The following is a 14,273-nucleotide window of genomic DNA, read 5'->3' on the forward strand; positions in this document are numbered from 1 at the left end:
ATCTTCGAGATTGTGATGTATCAACTGTGAGAAGAGAAAGAAACTGGAGGAGTCTCAGGTAACTCCCAGGTCTCTGATTTAGGCACCAGGATGTGATGGTTTTCAACAACTACACGAGGAGGACCAAGGCTTCCTTGTAAGGATGGGAGTCTGGTCGGGAAGGAGGTGACACTGGGCAGGTTGTGTTTGGGGTCCTTGGGGGCTTGGAGGTGGTCATTTTTAACGGGCAGCTAGAGACAAAGACCTGGAGCTGAGACAATGACTGGGCAGTACCAGATGACTGAGAGCCCCGGTGGATACTTTTCTTCCCCCACTAAAGCAAACCGTAGAGCTGGGCTAAGTCTGAGGCCCACGATTTGTTCTGACACACAAAAATCGTCTCTGCTCTCATATTAGTTAAGTGCTAGGCTACTAACCGACAAGTTGGCAGTTTAAGTCCACCCAGAGGCATCTTGGAAGAAAAGTCTGTTGATCTGCTTTCAAAAGGTGACAGCTAATGACACCCTACGGAGCAGTTCTACTGTGACACACACAGGGTCACCGTGAGTCAAAATCGACTTGAGGAAAATGGGTTTGGGATTTTCTTTCGTTTTCCTGTAGTCTTTGGCCCCATCCAAACTGCAAGCCCTTCTGTTTGCCTGTCTTCTCCAGCAGCCTCGTTCTGCTTTCTCCCCTTGCTTCTGTCTTTTATTTACCTGCCCTGTCCTCCCGGTCCTGCCAACTCAATCCCCTCTAAGCCCTGCTCACTGATTGACTCCTGTACACACCCACCTACACTTTCTCCCTCCTCATGGAGACCTCTCTCCAGGACCCTACTTCACCTGAGCCTCAGCTCCTTCTGGGGATCAGTGCATCTTCTGCACTCTGTCAGGGGCAGGCCTCCCTTCTGCTTTCCAAACAGCCTGGGCATGAGGGTTGTCGTGGTCATCTAGTGCTGCTATAACTGAAATACCACAAGTGGATGACTTTAACAAAGAGAAATTTATTCTTTCACAGTCCAGTAGGCTAGAAGCCAGAATTCAGGGCACTGGCTCCAGGGGAAGGCTTTCTTTCTGTGTTGGCCCTGGAAGAAGGTCCTTGTCATCAGTCTTCCCTTGGCCTGGGAGCATCTCAGTGCAGGAACCTCAGGTTCAAAGAACATGCTCTGCTTCCGGTGCTGATTTCTTGGTGGTATGAGGTCTCCCCTCTCTGCTAGCTTCCCTTTCCTTTCATCTCTTTAGAAGTAAAAGGTGGTGCAGGCCACATCCCAGGGAAGCTCTCTTTACATTGGATCAGGGATATGACCTGGTAAGGGTGTTACAATCCCACCTTAATCCTCTTTAACATAAAATCACAATCACAAAATGGAGGACAACCACAGAATACTAGGAATCATGACCTAACCAAGCTGTTACACGCGTTTTGGGGGGGTACATAATGCAATCCATGACAAGGGCAGACAGAGGTGTGAGGCTGCGGGGCAGCACTGTCTACTCCTCAGTGCCACTCTCAGATTAGGATCCTGCCACTGTCAAGGGAAAACAACCCTCATCTGACAAGCTGGCTGCCACCCGAAACCCGGGATCTCTGATCCCAAACCTCTTTTTCCTTTCATCACATATGTCTTGAAAGCTAAAACCCTGAACCAACCCTACAACTCATCATGCCTAATTCCTCCCATACTCACCTGTATGTGCAGCTGGAGAAAGATCACATATTGCTGACACTACAATTCATTATTGGTCTCAGTTAAGCCATCAGCCCAGCAGGGCATGTCATTCCTGGCCTACACTGCCCCCTCATGTACAGTCTTACCCAGCAGTCAGCATGTGGCTTTGCCTTCCCTTTCACAGAGAAAATAGAGATGGACAGGCTCCAAATCAGTCATTTTCTTCTGCCTCTTCCACCTTCAAATGATTCTCTTTTTCACCTGCCTTCTTTCCTGTCCTCCGGGCTCAGAGGAGGCTCTCCCTTCTGCTCATGGCTAATCCCTGCCACGTGCACATAATCTCACCTAACACCAGGATCTTGTGTGAACAACTCGTCCTTCCATCTCCTATATGTTAAGCATCTCCTTCTCTGTTTCCGAGCCCTGGTGGCACAGTGGTTAAAAGCTTGGCTACTAACCAAAGGTTGGCAGTTTGAATCCACCACCTGCTCCTTGGAAACCCTATGGGGCAGCTCTACTCTGTCCTATAGGGCCAGAATCAACTTGTCGGCAATGGATTTAATGGGCTCTCTGTTCCACTTTTCGCTCAGCCTACATACATTCTCAAGTAACACATCTGTTATAGATTGAGTTGTGTCCCCCAAAAAGATAGGTCGAAACCCTAACCCTGGTACCTGTGAATGTGACCTTTTTTTGGAAATTGTTTGTTTGTTTGTTTTCAGAAGTAATCGGTTAAGTTAATGCAGCCATGCCAGAGTAGGGTGAGTCCTGATCCCTTCTAAGTGTCTTATAAAAGTGAAAACAGTTATGGAGACACACAGAGGGGGAGATACCATGTGATGACAGAGGCAGATACATCTTTAAGCAGCAAAGGAATGCCTAGGATTGCTGCAGCTACCAGAAACTAGGAGAGAGGCCCACATAAGGGACCGACATGGCAGAGGCCCTAATTTGGACATTCAGTGTCCAGAATGATGAGAAAATAAATTTCTGCTCTTTAAAGTCTCCTACTTTGTGGTATTTTGTTACCACAGCCCTAGGCGGCTAAGACAATGTCTTTGTCAATGCTCTCCCTCCCCTTGAACCTTTTTTTTTCTCTCTCTCTTCTTTCTGTGATAAATATCCCCCCCTCCCCTAAGATCCAGGTCAAGTATAACTTCAAGGCACCCCTTTCTTACACACCATGCAGGCTGAAGAGATGTCCTTAACTCTGGCTCTAAGGCACAGCTGGATTTTTAGCTCTGAATACACTGTATTGTAACTGCCTGTTTATGTACCTTTGCTTCCCACTAGTCTGTAAGCTCCTTAAAGGTGGGAATGGGGTCATTAAAATGAGGTTTTTTTTTTTTTTTTTATCCCAACACTAAGCACAGAACCAAGTGGAAGTTAGACACATAACATATACTACTGATTTGGTTGGTTGGCTGGCTGGCTGCTTGATTGGTTGGGTTGGTTGGTTGATTGATTGGTTGGATTGGTTGGTTGACTGGTTGGTTGGCTGGTCGGTTGGTTGAATGAGAGGACTTCATGTCAGGCAGAGGGAGAGAGGTCAGCTCAAAGGACTGGGTGATGTGTCCAGTGGAGGTAAGTGTCAATGTCACACAAATGGGGACTAGCATCACACAGATGGGAGGGGTCAGCACCCCACATGCGGTCCAGCGGGGGATCTGCCTTCAGGTTTGACAAAGGGGAGGCCAGAGAGGAGACGTCTGTGTAGGCACTATGAGCATCCACTTTTCCCAGGTTAGGTACTTTCTTCCATGAAGAAGGAGGGTAAAACTCTGAATTCCAGAACCATTCTTTCCAGGTCAGACCAAGTCATCTGACCTCTGCTCTGGCCCCTGGGACACCTGGTACCATCCGTTCTCACCTAATGGATATATCTTCTGGAACGGTGTCCTTCCACTGACAGGATTCAGAGGATATTTCCTGTCTTCCCCAGGACCAATTCTTGCTCTGTCTTATTTACCCTGTTCTCGCCCTCTTGCTTCCGGAGACCTGAGTTTATCTTATCTATCCCTTGAAAGGCTTTGAACACCATGATGAAGTTGACCTTCCTCTGGGCCCTATTGAGCCTGCCAGGTGAGCACCAGTGCATTCCTCTTTCTACTTGACAAGGAGAAATCCTGGGGAAAGTGAGAAAGATGGGTAAAAATGGGGCAAAGTTCCACACTTCAGGTGCAAGGCTGACTTTCCACCCCTCATTGTTGCCATCCCATCAGGTTCCCTTCTGTGACCTGGGCCTGGGTCCATCTAGAGCAGGATGCATGCTGGACAGGAGCATAAGCAGTGGGGGCATGATTTCAAAGGCATGGCTTCCCAGGCGTGATTTCAGGGTCTCAGGCAGAAACCCTGGCGTCATCTGCAAACCCTCTCTTTCTCTTGCATCCCACATTCAACCTATTTGAAAAATCTTGTTGACACTATCCTCTAAACATGTCCCCAACCAACCACTCCATTACTGTTGAGTCAATTCTGACTCACAGCAACTCTTCAGGATAGAGTAGAACTGCCCTATAGAGTTTCCAAGGCTGTAATCTTTAAGGAAGCAGATTGCCCCATCTTTCTCCCGGGGAGTGGCTGGTGGGTTGGAACCTCCGACTTTTCAGTTAGCAGCTGAGTGCTTAACCACTGTGCCAACAGAACTCCTTTCCCATTGCTTACTAGGCTCTAAGCCACCACCTCTTGCCTGAATTATCAGATTATTTTCCTAACAGGCCTCTCTGCTTCTATACTCTACACCCTACAGTTCTCTGTAAGGAAATTCTCATCATTCCTTTATACAAGATCCTGAGTGGTCCCCTGTTTCAATCAGTGGAGAACTCCAAGACACAGACACACACATGCATGCACCTGAGCACACACTCACATGCACATAAACTCTTGAATACACACACACACACACACATCTGGTACTGCCTTTCTCTCTTTTCCTGCCCTAAATTTTTTTCCATCACACTTATCACCTTATAACATGTGTATAATTTACTTATGTACCATGTTTTATTATTATTGAATGCTTGTACTCATTAGAATGTACCAGAGCAGGAGACCTTCTCTGCTTTGTTCATTGTTACATTCCAAACACCTAGAACAGAGCCTGGCATATATTGTTGTTGTTGTTGTTAGGTGCCATTGAGTCGATTCTGACTCATAGCGACTCTATGCACAACAGAACAAAACACTGCCCGGTCCTGCGCCATCCTTACAATCATTGTTATGCTTGAGCTTATTGTTGCAGCCACTGTGTCAATCCACCTCATTGAGGGTCTTCCTCTTTTCTGCTGACCCTGTACTCTGCCAAGCATGATGTCCTTCTCCAGGGACTGATCCCTCCTGACAACATGTCCAAAGTATGTGAGACGCAGTCTTGCCATCCTTGCCTCTAAGGAGCATTCTGGCTGTACTTCTTCTAAGATAGATTTGTTCGTTCTTTTGGCAGTCCGTGGTATATTCAACATTCTTCGCCCATGTCACAATTCAAAGGCCCAAACTCTTCTTTGGCCTTCCTTATTCATTGTCCAGCTTTCACATGCATATCATGCGATTGAAAATAACATGGCTTGGGTCAGGCGCACCTTAGTCTCCAAGGTGACATCTTTGCTCTTCAACACTTTGAAGAGGTCCTTTGCAGCAGATTTACCCAATATATTAGGTGACCAACATTGATTTATTTGTGGAATGATTGTTTTTCCTCTCTCAGAGTCTCTTATTTGGTCTCTTCTTTTAATGGTATCTATATGATTTTGCCTCCCATTGTTGTTATTATGGTCATAGTGTCATATATTTTAGATGTATCACTTTTTGTTTCAGTGGCCAGAAAGCCCGGTGGTCATCTGGCCAGCCCTAGTGTCCAAAAACACACATGCCATTCTTGAATGGTCTGTTTCTGTCCCACTGTCTCTTCCTGAAGTCTTAAAGTCCATAGCAGGTAATTTAGTGGACTCAGTTAAGTATAAACATGATCCTTACCCTCTAAAAGTTTTACAAGAAAGACTATACAAAAATAAAATAGAAATGACAATATAATGCAGACTGTGTCTAGGAGCCAATGGATTGTTTTGGATAGTGATGGTACCAGTAGAGAGGGCAGGAGAGAAATCATTGCTGTGTTGCTGTGGTCAGAGATGATACACAGGGTACAGTACTGGGCTGGCCCTTGAAGGATGAGGAGATTTTCTCTGGAGGTCAGAGAGGAAAGGGAGTGTGGTAAAGACACTCATGAAAGATATCATGATGAAACATGTTCTCATTTTCTTTTGTTAGTTCTTTTTTCAAGCACCTAAGAGATGATTCTTACATTTTCTAGTTATTTTTATCTGAGTAAAAAGTAATACACAGCCAAATAATGTAATTGCTGTAAGTTGTACACCTATAAAAAGTTGTACACCTATGAATTGGCAAAAGTTGCGTGATAGATGTATTTATAACAACTACAAAAAAAAAAAAGTAGCTGTTGAGGCTACTTTTATAAGCATATGTACAACCAAAAACCTCATGGGATTTGGTCCCTTGATTTGGAGGTTGAGGGTCATGGGTTCATGGGATATCCCAGTTAATTGGCCTAATAACATGTTTAGTGCTTCTATTCTACCTCCTAGTTCGCTGCATACTTCTGGGGGTCTTAAAAGCTTCGTAGTGGCCCTCTGAGGCACAATTGGTCTCTATTCACCTGGAGCAATCAAGGACAAAGGAGTGTCAGGAACAGGAGGGGGATATGGAATGTGTGGCTAACTGCTTCTATGAACAACTGCCACCTTTACTATGAGACCAGAAGAATTGGATGGTGCTGGGTTACCATTACAGAACATTTTGACCAAGGATTCTATAGAGGAATCCTGATCAAAAGGGTGAAAATGTAGACCATAATTACAAATTATCATGGACTCCAGATTTTCTGGAGCCATGGACGCTGGATGAATCCCTAAAACTATTGCCCCGAGATAATCTTCAAACCTTAAACCAAAATATCCCCCGAAGTATTCTTAAAACCAACAATAGTTTAGCTTAACCAGTAAAGAATGTCTGCCTTGAGCATTATTCTCTTTTAAGAACTACCTATATGGGATCAAACTGACAACAGCAACTCAAAGGATTAGATAGGAAGCTTAGGGGGCAGTAAGTTTATGTTAATAGGGGAGGAAAAACTCAGAGAAGGAGGGTGAGAATGGTTGCACAACTCGAAGAATGTACTTAGTGTCACTGAATTGTATATGTAGAAACTGTTGAACTGGTGTATGCTTTGCTGTGTATATTCTCAACAATAAAATAAATAATTTTTTAAAGAATAAAAATAAATGAAAAAATAATAATACACACTCGCTGTAGAAAATTTAAGAAAAAAAATAAAGAAAAGGAAAATCATTGAAGCCTTGAGTCGGATGGCCGAAGGTCTACTAGTTACTGTCATCTTAGTTCCTGTGTTTCTCAGTTTCAGTTTCTTTATGTATAAAATGAAGGTAAGACCCATGTTGCCTACCTCTCAATGGTATTGGGAGAAATGAATAAGATTTGCCAAAGCATTCCAATGAGCTGATTTAATGTAGTGCTCCCTGAATTGTGGAAGATATTTAAGAAACCTGGGATTTAAATTTGAGAAAATATTTATTGATAATTAAAAAAGAAAATACATTTTACCCTTTGAAACAGATGGGTGTCTATCATGTTTCTTCATATTTTAGAGCAAATTAAGCCAGTATATTATTTAGCTTGTAGATAAAGTGCTGGAAAGAAGGGTAGAGGGAAGCTGGAGCCTTAAGATAAAAAAACACTGAGCTTTTTCAAAGCATTTAGTTTTCCCTTCGGTTTCTCCAGTGATTCCCAATAAATCTTATATTGTACTGTGTCTGCCTCTTTTCCCAGTTACTTTGGCCTTCAATCCAGATTATGAAGATGACCTCATCCCTCCTCCCTACTTGGTCTACCTGAAATCAAATTATCTGCCCTGCACTGGAGCCCTAGTTCACCCGCTCTGGGTCATCACATCAGCTCACTGCAACCTACCGTAAGTGACAGGCCTCCACAGCCACTCTACACTTGGGGTTCTCAGGTGGGAACAAACCCTTGCCTGGGATCACCTCCCAGTAGAATGGGGTTAGGGAGGCCTTTTGGGTAGGGTCAGTGATAGAGATACAAGTCCATGGGGTGGAGTTGAGAAAGGCCCATAAGGAGGGGTAAGACATCTCTGTCAAGTCCTCTCATGAACATCCATGTTGTTCCAGGAAGCTAACAGTGGTCTTGGGGGCCACAAACCCAGGAGACCTGAGTGAAAACCATCTGCAAGTGGTAGGCTATGAGAAGATGATCCACCACCCATACTTCACAGTCACTTCCATTGAGTATGACCTCATGTTAATCAAGCTGAAAAGGAAGAGCCACCTCAATGAGTATGTGCAGCTGGTCAACCTTCCCCACCAGGATGTCCCTGAAAACACCATGTGCACTGTCTCCACCTGGGCCTACGACTTGTGTGATATCTGTGAGTGCCTTCAAGACAAAATCTTCTTTTTCTCTCAGAAGTAGACGTGCTTCTATGCCTTCTCCTCTTGGCTTGTGCACCTCTCCTCTAACCTCTGTATTCATCCTCCTCACCTCCTGTCCCTTTCCCTGACCCTCGCTGAGAGAGTCCTCCAGGCTTTCCCTACTACCTCCACCACCTTTGCTTCCATACACGGTAGACGTGAAGTTAGCAGAAAGAGGACTTCTGAATTCCATCCCTAATTCATTGTGTTACAGCAGGTCCCTTCACATTTGGAGCTGACCCTAAAATTGGGCTCAACACTAAATCAGATATGTCCAAACTGAGTTAGGCAACAAGGCAACACAAGGTCTTAAAATACCATTAAATAAATATTAGTGAATTAATCATAAGACAAACACACATATAATAATGCGCTAAGTCCTCAGATTTTCCTTATGCAAGGTTGTATAGAGTTAATTAGTTGAAAGTTTAAGAAAAGTATTTCTGAAAGAGGCACTTTTAATTGATACGTTCTAAGCATTCACTCATTTCTTCAGACATCTGACCAGAGACTGTCATTTGTTTGTTTTTAATCAGTGGAAGTCTTCTACACATAATTTGAAGCTACTGATCTAGATGTTCTTCTACCTAAGATTTCTTCCAGCTGTTGTGTTTCAGATTCCATGAAAAAAAAAAAACCTTGAACAAATTAAGACAGCTTTCTGTTTTCTTTCTGAGTTTTGTACTTCTGCCTGATAACCCATCCCAAAATTTTCATGCAAACTCTAATCAAATGTTTGTAGCTATTAATCGAGATAGTGGTAAGTACTGGGGAAGAGGGATGGGTTAGCTATAAGCAAATTTGAACAATGACATAGTCCTCTATGAAGAATTATTAGTATGGCTTTCTTCAGGAGTAAGTTCATTTGAGTATATTTAATCTACGTCACGTAGTAGATTCCACCATATGGAAAAGGAGCTCATTTTAAACAAGTCTCTCAGGCCACATTCATCCATCCACATTTAGTTTCTGCTTGTGGAAGCCAAAAAACTGTACCTGGTCCTCAGACTGCCAAGGTTACACAGACCCGTTTTAGTGCTCTTTAGGAAATGCTCTCAGGTCTTGGGGCACATTTTCTTGACTATGTCAAGAAGTAGAAATTCCTCATCCTTTGAGGGTCAATTTGATTTTTAGAAACACCCAAATGTCCCTCCAGTAAACAGGGTGTTGGATTAATCTGGATGATGCCCTTTGGGGGAGGGGAAGATATGATTATAAAAAATAAAGCTTACTTTGATCTGGCTGATGGATAGTTACGTAAGCATTTTCTGAGGCGATGTCTGCGAAGTTGTTGAGTCGTGAAACGATTGCTGGACTGGAGAACAAAACAAAGGTTCTCAAAGGCTTTATTTTCACAAACTAATAAACACACGTTGTTTTCAACTGAGAAAAACCAACACAGACTGCCAATGTTATTTTCAAATAAAGACATTTAAACTAAACACACCTCCGTTTGGAAAAACAAAATTTCTAAATGAAGTCCTCCCTCCCAGAGAAGAGTCCCGGGCAAGCACAGCTACCCCAGGTATATATCAGACTCAGTTCTTGTTCTTCTCATTTCGCTGCAGATTTGGAAAACATTCTTACACACCTGCACAGCCCACACTGTTTGTGAACCTTTAATTTAAAGGCTCACACGGGGTCGCTCTGAGTCAAAAACCGACCCAAAGGCACTTAACTACAACAAAAACAATTTAAAGGAAAGAACATGAACTGAGAATCAGGAAATTCAGTTTTAACTCTTAGTTTTGCCACTTACCAGCTGTATGGTTTTCAGCAAATTACTTTGAGTGTTTTTTTGGTTTAGTTTTTGTTTTGTTTTGTGAGGAAATATTTGTTTTTGTTTTTTGACCTGACAAATGAGAAACTAGGCTAAAAAAAAAAAACCACCATTACCCTCAGGTTGATTCCCACTCATATCGGCCCTGTAGGACAGAGTAGGGCTGTCCCGTAGAGTTTCCAAGGCTGTAATCTGCTGGAGCAGACTGCCCCATCTTTCTCCTGAGGAGCAGCTGATGGGTTTGAACTGTCGACCTTTTGGTTAGCAGCTGAGCTCTTTAACTACTGTGCCACCAGGGCTCCAAAAATAGGCTAGAGACAGGGCTTGGAGGTGTTCTGTTCTGGTTTGAACCCCTGCTGAGAATTTGCCTTTACACCCCAGATATCCTGAATCAGAATCTACAGTTTAACAAGATCCCCAGGCAATGCTGAAGTATAATAAATTTTGAGAACCACTGCTCTTCTAGTGGTTCTTAGAATTGGTCCCTAACCAGCAGAATTAACATCACCTGGGAACTTGGTGGAAATGTTGGCAGCATAGTGGTTAAGTGCTACGGCTGCTAACCAAAGACTTTGCCAGTTCAAATCCACCAGGTGCTTCTCGGAAATTCTATGGGGCAGTTCTATTCTAACCCATACGGTCACCATGAGTGGAAATCGACTCAATGGCAATGGGTTTGGTTTTGGTTTGGGGGGGGAACTTATTAAAAATGCAAATTCTCAGCAAGAGCTCGAACTGGAACAAACCGGTTCATAGCCCTAGCTAACCAAACCAAAAACCAAACCCACTGCCGTCGAGTCGGGTCTGACTCACAGCGACCTTACGGGACAGAGTGGAGCTGCCCCACAGAGTTTCCAAGGAGTGCCTGGTGGATTTGAACTGCTGACCTTTTGGTCAGCAGCCCTAGCTCTTAACCACTACACCACCAGGGTTTCCTAGCCTTGGCTTGTTATTGATGATGTTGTTAGGTGCCATCGAGTCAGTTCTGACTCATAGTGACCCTATGCACAACAGAATGAAACACTGCCTGGTCCTGAGCCATCCTTCCAATCATTGTTATGCTTGAGCTCATTGTTGCAGCCACTGTGTCAATTCACCTGCTTGAGGGTCTTCCTCTTTTCCGCTGACTCTGTACTCTGCCAAGCATGATGTCCTTCTCCAGAGACGGATCCCTCCTGACAACATTTCCAAAATATGTAAGACGCAATCTTGCCATCCTTGCCTCTAAGGAACACTCTGACCACACTTATTCCAAGACAGATTTGTTCGTTCTTTTGGCAGTCCATGGTATATTCAATATTCTTCGCCAACACCACAATTCAAAGATGTCAACTCTTCTTCGGTCTTCCTTATTCATTGTCCAGCTTTTGCATGCATATGATGCCACTGAAAATACCATGGCTTGGGTCAGGCACACCTAAGTCTTCAGAGTGACATCTTTGCTCTTCAACACTTTAAAGAAGTCCTTTGCAGCAGCTTTACCCAATGCAATGCATGTTCTGATTTCTTGACTGCTGCTTCCATGGCTGTTGATTGTGGATCCAAGGAAAATGAAATCCTTGACAACTTCAATCTTTTCTCCGTTTATCATGATGTTGCTCATTGGTCCAGTTGTGAGGATTTTTCTTTTCTTTATGTTGAGGTGTAATCCATACTGAAGGCTGTGGTCTTTGATCTTCATTAGTAAGTGCTTCAAGTCCTCTTCACTTTCAGCAAGCAAGGTTGTGTCATCTGTATAACGCAGGTTGTTAACGAGTCTTCCTCCAATCTTGATGTCCTGTTCTTCTTCATATAGTCCAGCTTCTCATATTATTTGTTCAGCATACAGATTAGATAGGTATGGTGAAAGAATACAACCCTGACACACACCGTTCCTGACTTTAAACCAATCAGTATCCCCTTGTTCTGTCTGAACAACTGCCTCTTGATCTATGTAAAGGTTCCTCATGAGCACAATTAAGTGTTCTGGAATTCTCCTTCTTCCCAATTTTTTCCATAGTTTGTTATGATCCACACAGTCAAATGCCTTTGCATTGTCAATAAAACACAGGTAAACATCCTCCTGGTATTCTCTGCTTTCTGCCAGTATCCATCTGACATCAGCAATGATATCTCTGGTTCCACGTCCTCTTCGGAAACCAGCCTGAATTTCTGGCAGTTGCCTGTCAATATACTGCTGCAGACATTTTTGAATGATCTTCAGCAAAATTTTACTTGCATGTGATATTAATGATATTGTTCTATAATTTCCACATTCAGTTGTATCCCCTTTCTTGGGAATAGGCATAAATATGGATCTCTTCCAGTCAGTTGGCCAGGAAGCTGTCTTCCATATCTCTTGGCATAGACGAGTGAGCACCTCCAGTGCTGCATCTGTTTGTTGAAACATCTCAACTGATATTTCATCAATTCCTGGAGCCTTGTTTTTTGCCAATGCCTTCAGAGCAGCTTGGACTTTTTCCTTCAGTACCATCAGTTCCTGATCATATGCCACCTCTTGAAATGGTTGAATATCGACTAATTCTTTTTGGTATAATGACTCTGTGTATTCCTTCAATCTTCTTTTGATGCTTCCTGTGTCATTTAAATTTTCCCCATGGAATCCTTCGCTATTGCAACTCGAGGCTTGAATGTTTTCTTCAGTTCTTTCAGCTTGAGAAACGCCGAGCGTGTTCTTCCCTTTTGGTTTTCCATTTCCAGCTTTTTGCACATGTCATTATAATACTTTACTTTGTCTTCTTGAGATGCCCTTTGAAATCTTCTGTTCAGTTATTTTACTTCATCAATTCTTCGTTTTGCTTTAGCTGCTAGACGCTCAAGAGCAAGTTTCAGAGTCTCCTCTGATATCCATCTTGGTCTTTTCTTTCTTTCCTGTCTTTTCAGTAATCTTCTGCTTTCTTCATGGATGATGTCCTTGATGTCATTCCACAACTTGTTTGGTCTTCGGTCACTAGTATTCAATGCATCAAATCTATTCTTCAGATGGTCTCTAAGTTCAGGTGGGATATGCTCAAGGTCATATGTTGGCTCTCATAGACTTGCTCTGATTTTCTTCAGTTTCAGCTTGAACTTGCATATGGGCAATTGATGGCCTGTTCCACAGTCAGCCCCTGGCCTTGTTCTGACTGATGATATTGAGCTTTTCCATTGTCTCTTTCCACAGATGTAGCCAATTTGATTTCTGTGTGTTCCATCTGGCGAGGTCCATGTGTATAGTCGCTGTTTATGTTGGTGAAAGAAGGTATTTGCAATGAAGAAGTCTTTGGTCTTGTAAAATTCTATCATCCGATCTCCAACATTGTTTCTCTCACCAAGGCCGTATTTTCCAACTACTGATCCTTCTTCTTTGTTTCCAACATTCACATTCCAGCCACTAGTAATTATCAATGCATCTTGATTGCATGTTCGATCAATGTCACGTGTCTGTCAGTTTGTCATACTGTGGGGGCTTGCGTGTTAGTGTGATGCTGGAAGCTATGCCACCAGTATTCAGATACCAGCAGGGTCACCCATGTAGGACAGGTTTCAACCGAGCTTCCAGACTAAGACAGACTAGGAAGACGGACCCGCAGTCTACTTCTGAAAAGCATTAGACAGTGAAAACCTTATGAATAGCAGCCCTGGCTAGAGACCTCTAAATTCCTTCAAACTAAAAATCTCATCTCAAAGTGCACTCTTTGAATATTTAAATTTCCAAAACTTTTTAAGGTAATTTGTTTCATTTCATTGCAGAGATGTCTCCCTTTTACATATAACTTTCATTTTAAGGAGATAGTATAACAAGAAATTGTTAATCTGATGATGTCCTTAGCTGCTGATTTCTCAAGTGTTTGATCTCTTTTCTGCCCAGAGAAAGAAAAATATACTGAAAAGGAAAAATGAAGGTTTGGTGTCTAGCTATTAGGAGAACTCAGGGACTATTGGTTTGACATTTCTTTTTCCTGTAGCCAAAGACCCTAACTCAATGCAGAGGGTGAACATCACCGTGATCCCCAAGGCGCAGTGCCAGGATGCCTATAGAACCCACCGCATTCGAGAAAGCATGCTGTGCCTGGGCATCGTGCCTGGAAGGAGGCTGCCCTGCAAGGTAGTATGCTCTCAGTGACCCAATTTTCCCATTTTATCTCCTGTGTCTTTTGCCTGAAAGGTAACCTGGTGTCTTTTTTCCCTGCAGGAAGTAACGGCTGCCCCAGCAGTCTGCAATGGGACACTCCATGGAATCCTGGCTTTTGCGGATGGGTGTGTGCTGAGAGCAGATGTTGCCATCTACACCAGAATCTTTAGCTACATGTCCTGGATCCAAAATATCATCCAAAACCACTGA

General features: G+C 43.3%; 1 protein-coding gene across 1 annotated transcript; it reads left to right on the plus strand.

Moving 5' to 3' along the window:
* Positions 1 to 3,690: 3,690 nt before the first annotated feature.
* On the plus strand, positions 3,691 to 14,273 carry PRSS58 (serine protease 58). The gene is made up of 5 exons (XM_049894595.1): positions 3,691 to 3,730; positions 7,511 to 7,652; positions 7,870 to 8,126; positions 13,897 to 14,036; positions 14,124 to 14,273. The coding sequence occupies exons 1-5, from the start codon at positions 3,691 to 3,693 to the stop codon at positions 14,271 to 14,273; spliced, it is 729 nt and encodes a 242-aa protein (XP_049750552.1).

This window comes from Elephas maximus, chromosome 8, assembly GCF_024166365.1.
Source record: "Elephas maximus indicus isolate mEleMax1 chromosome 8, mEleMax1 primary haplotype, whole genome shotgun sequence".
Lineage (NCBI taxonomy): Eukaryota > Metazoa > Chordata > Mammalia > Proboscidea > Elephantidae > Elephas > Elephas maximus.